Below are 16,666 nucleotides of genomic sequence, written 5' to 3'. Positions count from 1 at the left end.
TGTCCGAAGGCGCAGTTGCGCGTTGTTACGAGGGCTTTATCTTGAAAGTGATGTGCTTTGGGGGCTCAGTGTAGGTGGGCCGACGACTCGTAGCTTTGCGTGGTCTGTGTTCTCAACACTCACATAGCCTAGAAGCGATAGACCACAGGACGGTCACTTCGCTCGGTGCTGCTGCCTCAATTCCTCACGCCAGCGTTTTGATAGTGAGTGTCCGCGGTCATCGATTGTGAAGTGTTGATATTAGCCTATTCACGCTGACACCATGCTAGGTAATTTAGATAGTAATGCCCCGTTCACACTGAGACATTCGGCGTCTGGAGCGGCGCCCAGTTCGGCGGAACCCAGTTCGGCGGCGGCGAGATCCGCCGGAATAGCCCCTTCCGCGCCGATCGCTCCCGTACAGATTTTTGCGGCAGCTGCCGCCGGATTGTCTCGCCGCCGCGCTAACCAATCGGGGAGCGCGAAACAGAACTTCCCAAGATGGCGGCCGAGTCTCACGTCATGTCGCAGTCGTCGCAGTCATCAAAGTCCGCCGCGACATCCACATCCGAAATGCTCATCGAACTGGTGCGCAACAACCCAGTCCTCTACGATAAGCGCCACTTGAAGCACTAAGACAACGTGCTGAAGGACGACTTGTGGCACATGTTCGGTCGCGAGCTTCGGCGAATGCTTCTGCGCGTCATGCATCGCCAGAAAGGTGCTTGCCAACAGGCCGAGCAGTACTGCCTCTTCTTGCTCGGGGTTCATCATTGTCTTTCCAAGTAATGGTGGAGACGCGCAACATAAACACACGAACTCGACGCGAGCGGAGACAACTGCGCAATTTCGAGCCGCGCGAACATCCGGGATATCCCGCGCTTGATTGGAGGTTAGCACTTTATGGGGCAGATGGCGCTGTATGTCTTTCCGGCGGCGCTGTCTGCAAGCAGTGTGAACTACGCGATTTTCGGCGGCAGGAGAATTCCATTCGCTGTAGACGCCGGATTCCTCAGTGTGAACGTACCATAAGGCAATGTTTACAACAGTGCCTTCTATTCCGGCGGCTATTGCGTATGGCGCGGCCGCGTGAGCCCTGTCTTGAATACGATCTGCGATGCGGTCTGTGAAAGCGTCTAGGCGCACCGAAGGCCGATAGCATCGTGGGCTCTATAGCACCCGTACGCTTGCGCATCACCCTCGTTGACGAAGGGAAACGTCATTAATTTTTAGGATTGTTATTGGAAAGAAAAAGAAACTGACTTTTTCTGTCCAGAAATTGTTAAAAGCTTGGTCATGCATTAATGCGCCGGTAGAATATGCAGTTTGCATTCTAGGTTCGACATACTCAGCTCTGTAATGTTTTACTTTACCTCTTGCAGGCGCGAAATTTGCTAATATAATTTGAAACAATGCACATTGCTTTGCTTAATTATTTGAGTAGTAGACATTCGTATTGTCAATGCAACCTTTTGCTCATAATTAGCTTCTGGCCACTGATAATGTGTGTGGCACATTACGAGTGCCGAGACAGATAACGTGTGCGAGTGTTGGCCAAAAAAGTTAAATGGATATGCCTTCTAGCAGGCAGCCTTTTAAGTAAGGCGATGAACAGGCGAAGAGGAGAACGAGTATTCGCAGTTAAAATTTAGAAAGTGAGTTTATGCGCGCATTCACTGAACGAAGCTTTGTCATTTCCAATGCGATGAATCGTGCTTGGAGCTTCAGTATCGTTTCCAACGTAAACTAATTCGTGTTCAAACTACGCACAATGGGTCTAAAGTATCAAATGCGATACTATCAATAGCCTAAATAAATGTAAATTGTCCCGACTTAAAAGATATTGTAAAATATCACGCGGTTTTTGGTATCTAATAGGAAATCTTTTTCTTCTTATTGCAAAGTTCTCACTAACTTCTGACATATACATTTATTTATGTTAATTATGAACAAATATTACGCGAGTCAGTGGGGTAGGAAGGTGACCGGGCGAGGTGGATGATAGTTTCCTTGAATTTGCTGATGTCAGCAGTATGCACATTGTAGGCAGAGAAAACTGTTCCAGTCTCTTGCAGTTCACAGAAATAAAATAAACATGGGTAGACCTGCGAGCTGACAGGGTAGCCGGCTTCGTGGTTACCGATGCGTTGGGGTATGTGGTTGCCAGAAAGGATACTTAAATGGTATGAAACGTACCAGAAAACAGATGATATGAACAGATGCGGGTAACTGCATTTTAATTCTGTGGTTTTACCCCCCAAAAGCATGATTTCATTATAAGGCACGCACTAGTGGGGACTCTGGATTCACTCTGACCACCGTGGGAGCTTTAACATGCCCTCAATATAGGGGACAAGGGTGTTCTTGCATGACGCCCCCATCGAAATGTGGCCGCCGCGGCTGGGATTTGATACCTCGACCTCGCGCTTCGCAGCGAACCATCATAGCCATTAAGCCACCACGGCAGGATCGCTGGAAACCGTGTGCCTTAAAGCTATATATACATCATGTGAGGGCGACCCATGACTTACTTCTTCATTTCTACACATCATCATCACTTGTACAAATTTCTGATCTTCTGTAATTACCACCATCAGCCCGATATCTTGTCCTATGTGTGTGTGTGTAATGTTGGCTTTTTATTTATAGTAATGACGCCTCCAGTGCGGTATGCAATGACCTATTACTATACGACTAATATTGCATGGTTGTAATTGAATGTTTTGTCAATGTAATATTATTTCTGGTAATTCTTTTTTTTTACACGGACAGTGCAACTTCTGCTTTAAACAGAGGCAAAGGCCTTGCTCAGGAAAATGCTGTTCACTTTTCTTGGTTAGAGGTAAGCGTAGGAAATCAACTAACATACCTAATTAATAACACAAAGGAAATTCTTCCGCACCTGAGCGTTTGAACATGTAGTCCGTCACCGTGGACAACCGGAAAAGGTTAATTCCGTCTTGATGACGCAGGGTGCCAGAGATGCCTTCGACGTGCATATGGTCCTGAAGGTTGTTGCCCACCGGCAGGTCAGCAATAACAGGAATCTGTGGGGGATTTCCACAGAAGTTACTATCATGTTCTTTCTGTTCAATTGCATGTTAAGCGCGGATTGCTCTTTTTTTGCAGCAACCGGCCTCATCTGAATAAAATATTTAGCTTTTTAAAATTAAAGTAAGATTGTAGCTACTATCGTCAGTTCTTCACTATTTAAAAAATAAAACAAAAAGAAACATCTGAAAACACAACCAAAAGATGTGTCGGAGCAAGCGAACGACGCATTCCACGGCAGAAGCTATCTTAACCTACTGTTCAAGTGAAATTTTCCTCTTTGTGGACCGATGTTTGCGAGCGTTAGAATAATCGAACCAATTCAGCATTCAGGGCAGATGTCACATTCAAAGGTCACTTTGTTTCCACGTGCTGCACTAAAGAGTACAATTATACGGGGGGGGGGGGGTGTCGGCAAAAAAAGTCACAGAAGGCTTGACGGAGGCCTAGACTCCGTTTAAAACACAGGCAGCAGGATGCAGCAAGGGGGTGTCCGGTTCCAGTATAATCGAAATCGAAGTTTCTGCAGAAAATACTTTGAGCACATGCACTAATATAAACATTACATAGCACAGTATAAACATTCAGAAAAATAGTAGCTCAAACGAAGAATAAAAGAAGACAAATGGGAAACTCAACAACCACGCGACAAATTTTCTTTAAATGAATTGCAGGTTGTTTAGCATACTCGGTAACATGCACTTTATCATTTGTTGACCATAGACCGGTCCTTTAGAAATGAATTTCTCAGTTTTCTTTGAATGGTACGTGTCTTATGTACATTGGTTCATTAACTTAAATATGCATGTTGGGGGATAAATAAATCGTTAGGTTTAACCCCTATATTGAAGCGGCTCATCAAAAGAGATGTATATAATTAAAAAAAAAAGGCAGCACGTAGCAATCTGAAATAATCACAAATATGCTTACTGTGGGAGTGGCGTGGGCCTTTACAATTACTCTTTGCTTTCTTCTGCAATCTGACTTTTAACTAAGTGTACAAGGTAATCTTGCCTCATATCAAGTGGCAACAGGATAAAGTAGAAAAAACGATATATATATATATATATATATATATATATATATATATATATATATATATATATATATATATATATATATATATATATATATATATGCTTTCTGTATTGGAAGTTTTACGTGTGACGGGAGAAGAAACTGCAGCCTGGATAGAACTCCCAGCAGTCCGTGAGAATTTAGAACGGACTCTCCAAATGCTAATTCCAATACATGTCTTAATAGAATAGAACTCCAAGGCTCTTAAAGATAGTCGCAACTTCAATGCTAGAAAAATGAATACTAACCTTTATGTCAACTTTAATAGTTTTGTGCTTGGCGCGAAATATCACTGTTTTTGTTTTCGCAATACTTATGGACAGGGAGTTTGCTAAACTCCACCTATTTAATTGCGCAAGTACGTCGTTAGCTGGATTTAAAAGCGTAGCCAGGTGCAAACCTGAGAAAAATAGGCTAGTCTTGTCGACATATACAATAAATGTGATAAACCGGGTTATAGATCTGATAAATTGGTTTATGGTTCGTTGACAAATGTTTGTGAAATTTACAGTACCCTACTGCTCCAGTTTCTTCCTTCTAAACATCCCTCGCCCAACGCACGTTCATTTTAACGCCTTATGAGACACTAAATGACTTGGCAAGTTAGCGTCAGCCCCATCTTACTCCTTACTGGTGACTTCTATGATCAAAGCGCTGTTTATAACCCTGGTGGGCAGGTCGCTTAGAAGAAGTTTTAGCCTGTTTAGACAAACCTTCAGTTCCTCCAGATCGGACCGAGGACCAACACCGGAATGCAAAAGCAACTGTGGAGATCCGACAGCGCCGGCCGCGATAAGGACCTCGCGCGAAGCTTGTACAGTGTGCATCAAACCACCTTTGAGAACGCGTACTCCGGTGGCGCGTTCGTTTTGAAAAACCACCTGCAAGAAAAGGGCACATTCAATTTTTTTGCAGAGACACAGTTGGCGTAACGGTTTAGGGGCTCCAAAAAGAAATGTGAGCGCAGCAGACGGCAAACAGAAGTGGAAGAATAATGAAATGGCGGGTAATTAGAAATACAAGACATTCTTTATCGCAGCTTAAATAAGCTTATTCGATAGATTTCTCTCAGTTGGCTTAAAATGATTTTGAAGAAGCCCATCTGGTAACAGTAGTTTGCAGTATACCAGTCCGATGGGAACGTGAGATGTATGATTATGTTGTGAAATAATGTGGGGCGCTTCATTTGGTAACTAATGAAATATATCTTGACATGCTTCTTCAGCACGGTAGATTCGAGGTATAGGCGGGTTATAGCAAGGTGTTAGTGAGGAATGGGTTGGATATCGAAATATTTGTGTGTCTATTCGTGTACTACGTGTGCTTGCAAGAGAAAAGCTAACAAAATAGACGAACAAGGATTATAGAAGCTTGGAAGCCACGAACAATGGTCGAACAAGAGAGTTCGCTCGTAATACATCTTTCAACTAGCGCACTTCTTTTGATAAGGGCTGCCCGATCAGTTCAAGCTTTTAGGCAGATGGAAAACTTGATTGAAATCTCAACAGCTATGTAGTTGTCTTCGGCAAGTGGTCGAGTGAAAACACCTGGTATGTTGCTTCTGCCACGATACCGGTTAGTCACGCTGCACTTTCACTTATATGTTACGTGGTTCGTACGTCCTAAATGGGCAGTGGCGCTTGCACTTTATTCGCAGCTTCTCCTGGTGAAATGCCTATGTCCAAGTGAGCATAAGTAGTCACTGCCAGTGACATTTTAACCACGAAGGCGTAAAGAGTGCAGGAAGCATTTTCAGTTCATTTGCTTTTCTTTTCCTTGAAGCATGAAATGCTTTTAGGTCCTATTGTCGGCGACCTTCAAATGACCTTGAAGAAAAACCAGAGCCGCTATCACGGCACTCAAACGAGAACATCTGGTGAACTAGCGAGGGCAAAACGAGGTCAGCCGGGCAACCAGCCAAAGTTAAGCAAATGTGGTCTCTATCCCCCAAGCCCTTGTACAGGACCGCATTACGTATGCAAGTTACTGCCCAAAGAAGTAACAAAAAAACATTGCTTCCGAGTTGGTCGTGATGTTTGTTCACAATATCACTCAAGGTGTAACTTGTAGAACGCTGAAGTGTTTTGTAATTTCCTATAGCGACTTTCAAAAGAGCGATACAGAGCACCATACACTTCATCATTATCATGACCAGCTTAATTTATGTCCACTGCCAGGATGAAGGCCTCTCCCTGTGATCTCCAATTACCCTTGTCCTGCGCCAATCGATTCCAGCTAGCACCCGCACATTTCCTAATTTCGTCCCAGCACCAATCTTCCGCCATTCTCTACTGCGCTTCCCTTCTCTTGTTACCCATTCTCTCACCCTTGTGGTCCAACGGTTATTTAACCTGCGCATTACATGACCTGCCCAGCGCCATCATTTCCTCCTAATCTCAATTAGAATATCGTCTATACCCGTTTGCTCTCTGATCCAAACCGCTCTTTCTGTCTGTTAAAGTTATGCCTAGAATTCTTCGTTCCATCGCTCTTTGCGCGGTCCTTAACTCTTTCTCAAGCTTCTTTGTCAGTCTCCAAGTCTCTGCCCCATATGTCAGCACCGGTAAAATGCAGTGATTGTATACCTTACTTTTCAATGATAGCGGTAACCTTGCAATCAGGAGCTCACGATGTCTGCCGTATGCGACCCAACCCATTTTTATTCTTCTGTGAATTTCCTTCTCATGGTCAGGAATGCCTGTGATCAGTTGACCTAGGTAAACGTGCTCCTTCACAGACTCTACAGGCTGACATGCGATCGTGAACTCTTGTTCCCTTGCCCGGTTATTCATCATTATAATGGTCTTCTGCATATTAATCTTCATCCTGACTCTTACATACGTCCGTATTTTGGCACTGAGGCAGGGTTGCCTGTGCTCTATTGAACGACAATGATCCGCAAGGTCCGCGACGGAGGTTTTTAGTCGGCTTGAGAGGTGGCGCCACGCTGCTTGGCGCCTCATTCAGGCGCTTTTCTTCTTGCGAGGCAGTGCGCTCTGTCTCAGTGGCATATTTCGCTACCTCTCGTGCCTGCTTCAGCCGGTTTTCTTATAGATGAGAAACGTTCATAGGGCCAAGTTCACAGTATGGCGTAGTGCGGTATAGTGGCGTTGGGTGTGCTATTGCGAACCTGCACGGCACTTATTTTAGAATGGCGGCTAGTACCATCTACAACTAATTTGCATGGCCAGTTGGATTTCGTGCTTGCATCCAGTCTTGATTACAGGAGGATTGTGGTTACGTCGAAGTCTAACAGTGAGATAAAATAACCCACGAAGCTGGGTGCCAATTGTGGTGCAACAGAGCTACTCGCCTGGGTCGCTTAGAAAGCAAGCCCACAAGAGTCAGGGCTGCTCAAGCCAAGCACTGTGGGGATTAGAGTCAGCACGGAGGAATATTTTGGATATGTTCATGCCGTCAGCAAAGCTACGCAGCACTAGAGGGCAGGGTCAATCTCACATCGTTGATTGTTCAGATGCTTGAGACAGCAAGCAACAAGAGTAGCAATCGCAGTCTATAGCCACCATAGCAATGTGCTGTGTATGCTCTGTAAACTTTGCCTTGAACTAGACAGTGCGTTATCGTAAATGGTCAATGAGTGTTTAGAGCATATGTGTGAGATGTGCGCGCAGTGAGTGGCAGTTTTCCTATCAGAAACGCTTCTTTCAAAAAGGGGCGTTTGTGATTTGTGTAGAGCGCGAAGCAGTGCCATGGTTGGGAGGCGAAAAGAAGAGGACGATAAAGATTAGGGGTACGAGGTGAATCCTGTGCTGAATGGAACGCTACGACGTCGAAGACCAACAAGCACGAGAACGTGCGGTGCAAAAATATATAACAAAAAGAAAGTGACCCAATCGGGAAAGTCCACGGAGCTTCCACGGGCCAACCACCGATGAACACGGAACCCCGAAGGTCACCAATCAGGTAAAGACAAATCCGACAGAGTGGTAGAAAAGCAAGACGCACTTGCACAGGCGGGGAAGAGTTCCAGGAAGGGACGCAAGGGTGAAGATCGCCCGTGGGACCGGGCGCTGAAGACGGACCCTCGGATACCGGTCCGATGCCTCCAGGACTTCTTCCGACCAGGGCCATCCGCCACTCCGTTCCAAGGCGTCGCCAACCTATCCCATCACGGAGTGCTGCCCGAGGCCGGCGAACTGCTGCGCCCGCTGGCAGAGTACTAGCAGTCGGGATACGGGCTCGAGTTTGGGCGCGGGGGCCTGGCCAGAACATCTACGCGTGCTGCCAGGCCACCTGCGTCCCATATCGAAGCCGGATCTGCTACGCTCTAGCCGCTCGTTGATCAAACAACCACATCGACATTTTCGTGAGAACAACGGAGCTTCTTCCGTGATCCCACGTTCGTTTCTCCACGTCGAACTGTTGCGCGCGATCACACTTATGGTATGCCCTAACTCACGTGGTGTAGGTACTGTTCTAGCTTTCAATGTATTGGTTTTTTGTTGTGAATTTCTATTTAGTGCATATTCTATGTGTTTCTGTTTACATTAGTTGCATTAAAATTCCATGTGTTTCTGTTTACAGTAGTTGCATTAAAGTTTTGTGCGCGCTTTGGAACAAATAGCTTTGTCCTCAATTGGGTTCTCCGAGGCTTCGTCTCAGGGTGCCGAGGACATCCTGACATCAAGAGCAAAAATTCATATCCACTTTCCAGCTCCTTTTACTAAAACTCCTTGCACATTAGAATTTTCAGCGAACGCCCAAAAAAGTGTCTCAAGATGTACGCGACGTGTGGTATATTTTTTCCTAATTGATTTTGATGCACCATGTCGACGTGCACATTTCTGTACACAGAAAATAAAGACCCCAAGCAAATCCCTGAAGAATCTAAGCTGTGCCTTTGATCTGATGCTACGCAAGCAAGGCAACTAAGTGTTGTTGAACCAAGCTTCGTGCTCACGTAATAAGATTCGAGTGACAACCTTTCCCAGGTTGTCTGCAAGGCGCCATGTTTGTCGCAGAAATAATTCACGAGGTAACCTTACGAGAAACATAATGATATTATCTTGCCTAATGAGGAACCTACGTAATAATTTTTTTTATCTTCAAAACTTGCGAGAACATTGTTATTCTAACAGCGGAGCTGTTCTAAGCCGGATCTTCGCCGCCCGGCGTCCGGTGTCAAGAACGTTGGCAGGTTCAGGAGCTCATAGCCAGAGGGCGCACCGAGGGTAGGAGCGGGATTCTAGCTCTGATTAAAGTTTGCTTTAAATCATGGGTACAATCAGGACTCGATGCGAACCAAAGGTCAGTGGGTCGCCTCGCATTGGGCGCTCATGTGAAAAATACAAATGAAGCTGTGCAGGGTTATATGGGCTGGACATATTTTGAAGTGAGAGAAGCTCACAGTAAAATTGATTATGAAGAACGACTGACGAATATGGAAGAAGGTAAATTGGCTGGGAGAGTTTTGAGGTATCTGTACAGGAAAAACATTCTTTCGAAGTGGAGGAAATGAGCTAGGAAGCTTACTAGCAAGTGTGCGGCCTGTAGGGTGGGCAATGCAGCAACCAAGAACGTCAAGCGGAAAGTCAGGGAGGCTGAAATAATCTCATGGGTGGCAGCAATGGAAAAGAAACCTGCCATGAGTAACCACTTAAGAGGAAAAACCGAAATTAGGAAAGAAACATTTTATGATAACTCAAAGGGAAGCTCCTTACTTTTCTAAGGGAGATCGGGACGCCTTAGAACACGCACCTATAAAGTGGGATATAAGAAGGAAGAAGCATCTGCTTGCTGCAGTAAAGCTAGGAAAACGGCGGCGCATAAGATGTCTGCCCAGCCGTTGATATAGGCACCACTGGCCTCCTTGAAGCCCTTGGGTTCAGCGAGAGCAGTGGAAAAGTAAACATGACCGCAATAGAGATTATTAAGAGGCGAGTAAGAGACAGGCCGCCATTGGAATATGAACCTGGCAACGTTTAGCGCTAGAACTTTATCTAGTGAGGCGAGTCTAGGAGTGCTATTGGAGGAATTAGGGGGCAGTAAATGGGATATAATAGGGTTCAGTGAAGTTAGGAGGCCAAAAGAAGCATATACAGTGCTAAAAAGCGGGCACGTCCTGTGCTACCGGGGCTTAGCGGAGAGACGAGAACTAGGATGCGGATTTCTGAATAATAACAGTATCGCTGGTAACATACAGGAATTCTATAGCATTAACGAGAGGGTGGCAGGTCTTGTTGTAAAACTTAATGAGAGGTACAAAATGAAGGTTGTACAGGCCTACGCCCCTACATCCAGTCATGATGACCAGGAAGTCGAAAGCTTCTATGAAGACGTGGGATGGGCGATGGGTAGAGTAAAAACAAAATACACTATACTGATGGGCGACTTCAATGCCAAGGTAGGCAAGAAGCAGGCTGGAGACAAGGCAGTGGGGGAATATGGCATAGGCACTAGGAATATCAGGGAAGAGTTTTAGTAGAGTTTGCGGAACAGAATAATATGCGGATAATGAGTACCTTCTTCCACAAGAGGGATAGCCGAAAGTGGACGTGGAGGAGCCCGAACGGCGAGACTAGAAATGAAATAGACTTCATACTCTGCGCTAACCCTGGCATGATACAAGATGTGGACGTGCTCAGCAAGGTGCGCTGCAGTGACCATAGGATGGTAAGAAGTCGAATTAGCCTAGACCTAAGGAGGGAACAGAAGAAACTGGTACATAAGAAGCCGATCAATGAGTTAGCGGTAAGAGGGAAAATAGAGGAATTCCAGATCAAGCTACAGAACAGGTATTCGGCTTTACCTTAGGAAGAGGACCTTAGTGTTGAAGCAATGAACGACAATCTTGTGGGCATCATTAAGGAGTGTGCAATAAAAGTCGGTGGTAACTCCGTTAGACAGGATACCAGTAAGCTATCGCAGGAGACGAAAGATCTGATCAAGAAACGCCAATGTATGAATGCCTCTAACCCTACAGCTAGAACTGGCAGAACTTTCGAAGTTAATCAACAGGCATAAGACGGCTGAAATAAGGAAGTATAATATGGATAGAATTGAACATGCTGTCAAGAACGTAGGAAGCCTAAAAGCAGTGAAGAAAAAACTAGGAATTAGAAAGAGTCAGATGTATGCGTTAAGAGACAAAGCCGGCAATATTATTACCGATATGGATGAGATAGTTCAAGTGGCTGAGGAGTTCTATAGAGATTTATACAGTACCAGTGGCACCCACGACGACAATGGAAGAGAGAATAGTCTAGAGGAATTCGAAATCCTACAGGTAACGCCGGAAGAAGTAAAGAAAACCTTCGGAGCTATGCAAAGGGGGAAGGCAGCTGGGGAGGGTCAGGTAACAGCAAATTTGTTTAAGGGATGTGGGCAGATTGTTCTAGAGAAACTGGCCACCCTGTATACGCAATGCCTCATGACCTCGAGCGTACCGGAATCTTGGAAGAACGTTAACATAATCCTAATCCATAAGGAAGGGGACGCCAAAAAAGACTTGAAAAATTATAGACCGATCAGCTTACTGTCAGTTGCCTACAAAGTATTTACTAAGGTAATCGCAAATAGAATCAGGAACACTTCTGTCAAGCAAAGGACCAGGCAGGATTCCTTAAAGGCTACTCTACAATAGACCATATTCACACTATCAATCAGGTGATAGAGAAATGTGCGGAATATAAACATCCCTCTTATATAGCGTTCATTCATTACGTGAAAGCCTTTGATTCTGTCGAAACTTCAGCAGTCATGGAGGCATTACGGAATCAGGGTGTCGACGAGCCGTATGTAAAAATACTGAAAGATATCTATAGCGGCTCCACAGCCACCATAGTCCTCCATAAAGAAAGCAACAAAATCGCAATGAAGAAAGGCGTCAGGTAGGGAGGTACGATCTCTCCAATGCTATTCACAGCGTGTTTACAGGAGGTATTCAGAGACCTGGATTGGGAAGAATTACGGATAAAAGTTAGAGAATACCTTGGGAACTTGCAATTCGCTGATGATATTGCCTTGCTTAGTTACTCAGGGGAACAATTGCAATACATGCCCACTGACCTGGTGAGGCAAAGCAGAAGAGTGGGTCTAAAAATTAATCTGCAGAAAACTAAAGTAATGTTTGACAGTCTCGGAAGAGAACAGGAATTTACAATAGGCAGCGAGGCATTGGAAGTGGTAGGGGAGTACATCTACTTAGGGCAGGTAGTGACGGCGGATCCGGATCATGAGACGGAAATAATCAGAAAAATAAGAATGGGCTGGGGTGCGTTCGGAAGGCATTCTCAGATCATGAACAGCAGGTTGCCTTTATCCCTCAAGAGAAAAGTGTACAATAGCTGCGTCTTACCAGTACTCACCTACGGGGCAGAAACCTGGAGGCTTACGAAAAGGGTTCTACTTAAACTGAGGACGACGCAACGAGCTATGGAAAGAAGATGATGGGTGTAACGTTGAGGGATAAGAAAAGAGCAGATTGGGTGAGGGAACAAACGCGAGTTAATGACATCTTAGTTGAAAACAAGAAAAAAATGTGGGCATGGGCAGTACATGTAATGAGGAGGGAAGATAACTGATGGTCATTAAGGGTTACGGACTGGATTGCAAGGGAAGGGAAGCGGAGCAGGGGGCGGCAGAAAGTTAGGTGGGCGGATGAGATTAAGAAGTTTGCAGGGACGACATGGCCATAATTAGTACATGATTGGGGTTGTTGGAGAAGTATGGGAGAGGCCTTTGCCCTGCAGTGGGCGTAACCAGGATGATGATGATGATGATGATGGTGCGATTGGAAGATTGGTGGAAGAAAAGTAGGCAAACGACTAAAAATGGAGACGTACAAAAGCAAACTTCGCAATAAGGGGTCAGGCAATTATGTCTGGGGAGTACATATTGTTTTATTATTTAACTTAGGTAGGACATTACGTAGTATAACAGCGAGAGCTTGGTGGTGCAACCCACCGCCGTGTTCCAAAGGGGACGCTCATAGAATACATCCATCCATCCACCCGGGCTGGTCGTAGCGGAGAGTGGTGTCGGATGGATGTGTTTTTCCAGAGCTCCGTGGCGGGAAAGAAATCCTAAGTTTTTTGTGCATTCTTTGATCTTGTTTCTGTTTTTGATGTGATGATTTCTTTAGCCTTTAAATAATTGGGTTGTTTCCTTTTTTCTGTTGTTTCATGTGCGCGAGTGTGTTCCATGTAAGGATAGTCAGTCCTTTCGCCCCACTTGCTTCAACACGTGCAATCGCGTGGTATATTAGGTCTTCATAACCTTCAAATATTAGCTTGGATATGGAAAGACTAATAGCTACTAGTCGTTACACTGTGTGTGCTTTAGTATCGGGAATATTAGTTAGGTAGGAAAGTGAGAGCGTGGCCGCGTGGTTGAACACGTGCGAACACGTGTCATACCTTAAGTCCGGGTGGCATTGATTGCTTGTAAAACATTGGTGAGAAATACTTTCTGGCATTTTGGGTATTTAACTTCTGTGCCCAGCGGTTTTTTTCTAAAAGGCACGCGCTCTGATAGCTTCGGTATTTGCATTAGCAAAAGCCGGGAAAGTGAACAGCGTGCGGGGGTTTCCTAAAGGCAGACGAGGGGATTGATGATAACGGAGAGGCAATCGAGTCAATCGGCAGACACTGTGATGTCCATGCTAGGTCGAAGAGAATGGAGACTTTCCAAGATGAGCTCGCGAAACAGGTTGAATAGCTCAAAAATGAGCTAAATATGGAGCGTGATGCACGGAAGGTAGTGGAAAAAAAGACTTCAAGCAGCCGACGAAAGGCTGAACAGGGCCGCAATTGTGAACGAGAATGGTCGTGATAATGGAACGGAGACTCCCAACGTGACAGGAGAGGCACTGTCAGCAAAGGACGTGAAATGCGTGCAATGTGGGGGGAGGGTAGCTGAAAGTGCAGCACCTACATCGAGGCCACCACAAACAAAAAAGAAAGCAGGAGCGCACGGGACAATACGCCTTGTCAAGTCGAAATCACGCGGCAAAGGACAAAGGGAAGCAGGGAGACGTAGGAAAGAGTGAAATCGCCGGCGACTTGAACCTGGCTAGGTGCTGAGAAGCGATTGTGGAGAGGGTGAAGGGCAATAAAAGAGGGGTGATAGGAACATTTCGAGAGCGGACACTGGGTTCTGTCATGGAGTGAGCAAAAGCAAAGCTCCCGGAAAACGCCCAGGTGCGCAACCTTCTCATAGTAGCAAGTGGGCTAAATGATGTGCTAAACCGGAAAGGGACAGGACTAGCCCAGCGCATGATGAAAGGGGTAGACGACTTGCACGAGCTGTCCCCTCAGTTGCAGATCGTGGTGCGCAGAGTGCAGGAGGTGCCTGTACGACACAGTCACGTACAAAGAGTTGTAGTGGCTGATAATGAGGCGATATGGAAAATGAGCCGAGAGAAAGGTTTCGAGGTTGTCGAAGTAAGAAGGTGCGGTGGTTTTGAACGAGACAGGATCCACTTCAATTACAAGCTTGGACGAGAAGTGGGCTGGCGGTTTGGTGGTCGCGCTGTTGCTTCATTTAGGGGGCCCACGGGCGCTCACGAGTCAAGAGTAGGTAGTAATGAAGAATGTCCCCTAGGGGAACCTCAGAAGGGCATCGCCGTCGATAACAGAAAGAGGAGGAAAGCAAGAGAGAGAGAGAGCTCGCCACGCAATAGGCTGCATTAACGTGCAGGGCGGCAGAAGAAAGTAAATGTGGGCAGAGATGGAGGAGTAGTTAAATGGAGAACAAATAGGGGTGTATGCGTTCACAGAAACCAACTTAGAGACTCGGAAGAGACGCCAGTGATGTGGAATTGTGTTTGGGAAGGGTGCAACAGAACTAAATCGGAAAGAAAGGTAGAGGGATTCGGAATGCTCATCCATTAGGGAGCCAAATGGAAAAGAGTAAATTCAAAATATCAAGAGCATGTTTGGTTGTCAGGTACAATGAGTGGAAAGAAATCTTGGGTGGCCGTAACGTGCTTGTGGACCGGAAATAATTGCACAGAGGACAATAGAGAGTTAGTGGAATGCCTAAGTACTGATATCAGGGTTTTGGGAATGATGCCTAAATTATCCTATTAGGTGACATTAATACCCACAAACAGGATCTAGATGGCTATACTGACAACAACGGGAAGTCAATGGGCAGTCAATAGTAATGAGCAATCGAATTAAGAGGTGATTGGAAGATTGGCGGAAAAAGAAATTAGGGAAACGACAAAAAACGTAGACGTACAAAAACAAAGTTCACAATAGAGGATCAGAAAATTCGTATATGGGAATTCAGCGTGTTTTTTTCTTCTTTTTTTCTGTTCTGTACATTAGGCAGTATAATCGCAAGAGCTTAGTGGTGCAACCCCCCACGTCGTTCTAAAGACGACGCTCGTAACATCCATGCATACATCCATCCGGGGCCCCACCGGGATGGGAGCCCACCAATCGGAGGGCGTTCCGGGGGTGGGGGGAAGAGAGGGTTGTAGGAGCAGGTGTTTCGCCAGCGCGCACCGTCTTTCCTCTTGTACTACGCTTGGCGCGAGCAGCCGCAGTTGCTTATACGAGAGCGGCAGCACCGACTTCGCGCAAATCTCGAGCTTCGAAAGCGAAATGCGCAAGCAAAGCGCCAGGGGAGGGAAGCCGCTACCGCCGAGGATCGAGAACGGGAAGTGCCGGGCATGTGTCGGTGGACGCAAGCTAACCCCAATTTTTATAGTAGGAAACCGAGGAGAGATGTCGACGCAAAGAGATTCTTCCCACGGTGAGTGCCGACGGACGGTTCACGAGAGAATTCCTCGACTGTGAGTGCGGCCACGGTTGCAACGTGTGGGGCAGACTGTGGTATGATCACAAGTTTACGCAAATGAACACTGTGCACCATCCGGAACCGAAGCTCGATTCTAGCAAAACGAAGTCAACGAGAGAAAAAGCTCGTTGTCACACGACAATGAGACAAAAGAAAATCGCGCTGAACACGAGTTCAAACTTCAGGAAACGACCACTAGCTTAGCAGCTTTGAAAGCTTTCACTGCCTGGAACTGGCTTTACTTTTTTTTCATTTACCTTCGTTGCCCGGCTCCGCAGCGAAATGTGCAGATTTTTTCTGTGGAGGATTGGCGTGACGAAGGACCTGCTGGCACTGTAGCGCTCACCTTTGAGCGTATTGGCTTGCAGTCTAGAGCAACCTGCAAGAACACACGTGAAGCCACCACAGAAGTCATTAACAATTTATTATCACGCTAGTTATTGCCACTATTTGCGATTACCTTTGTCTTTCATCAAAATGATGTTTATGATTTGGGAACGTCTACCGTGTGCGCTGCGAACCCATTCTTAGTCGTTCCAAATTTCTTTCTCAGGATCCGCGTTTGCATCTGACAAACTGGCCCAGGTACATTTTACGCTTGAGCAGCTCCTGCAGTTCTGCGCTTTTCCCGGGCGGCCCCCGTCTTATTCATTATGAAAGCGTATCAACCAACCCACTTATCGACTCTACTGAGCTTGACGAAACTGCTTGCCAATAACACATTGCTATTTCACCAGAATATAAATACTACCTTATTCAAGTACCTGTTGTTTCTCCAACCTAATATGAA

At 45.9% G+C, this 16,666-nt stretch overlaps 1 protein-coding gene across 1 annotated transcript in view; it reads right to left on the bottom strand.

Moving 5' to 3' along the window:
* The window catches only part of LOC142591514 (4-pyridoxate dehydrogenase-like), a 68,735-nt gene that overhangs the window by 26,474 nt on the left and 25,595 nt on the right, over positions 1 to 16,666 (bottom strand). Inside the window, exons 5-7 of the mRNA XM_075703836.1 lie at positions 16,134 to 16,255; positions 4,821 to 4,988; positions 2,882 to 3,026 (exon numbers count right to left, since the gene is read on the bottom strand). Coding sequence (XP_075559951.1) covers positions 2,882 to 3,026; positions 4,821 to 4,988; positions 16,134 to 16,255 — 435 coding nt within the window. The remainder of the gene's footprint in view (positions 1 to 2,881; positions 3,027 to 4,820; positions 4,989 to 16,133; positions 16,256 to 16,666) is intronic.

The sequence above is a fragment of the Dermacentor variabilis genome, chromosome 8, assembly GCF_050947875.1.
Source record: "Dermacentor variabilis isolate Ectoservices chromosome 8, ASM5094787v1, whole genome shotgun sequence".
Lineage (NCBI taxonomy): Eukaryota > Metazoa > Arthropoda > Arachnida > Ixodida > Ixodidae > Dermacentor > Dermacentor variabilis.
The sequence above is the reverse complement of the archived record's forward strand: the minus strand, read 5'-3'. Positions and strand labels throughout refer to the sequence as shown.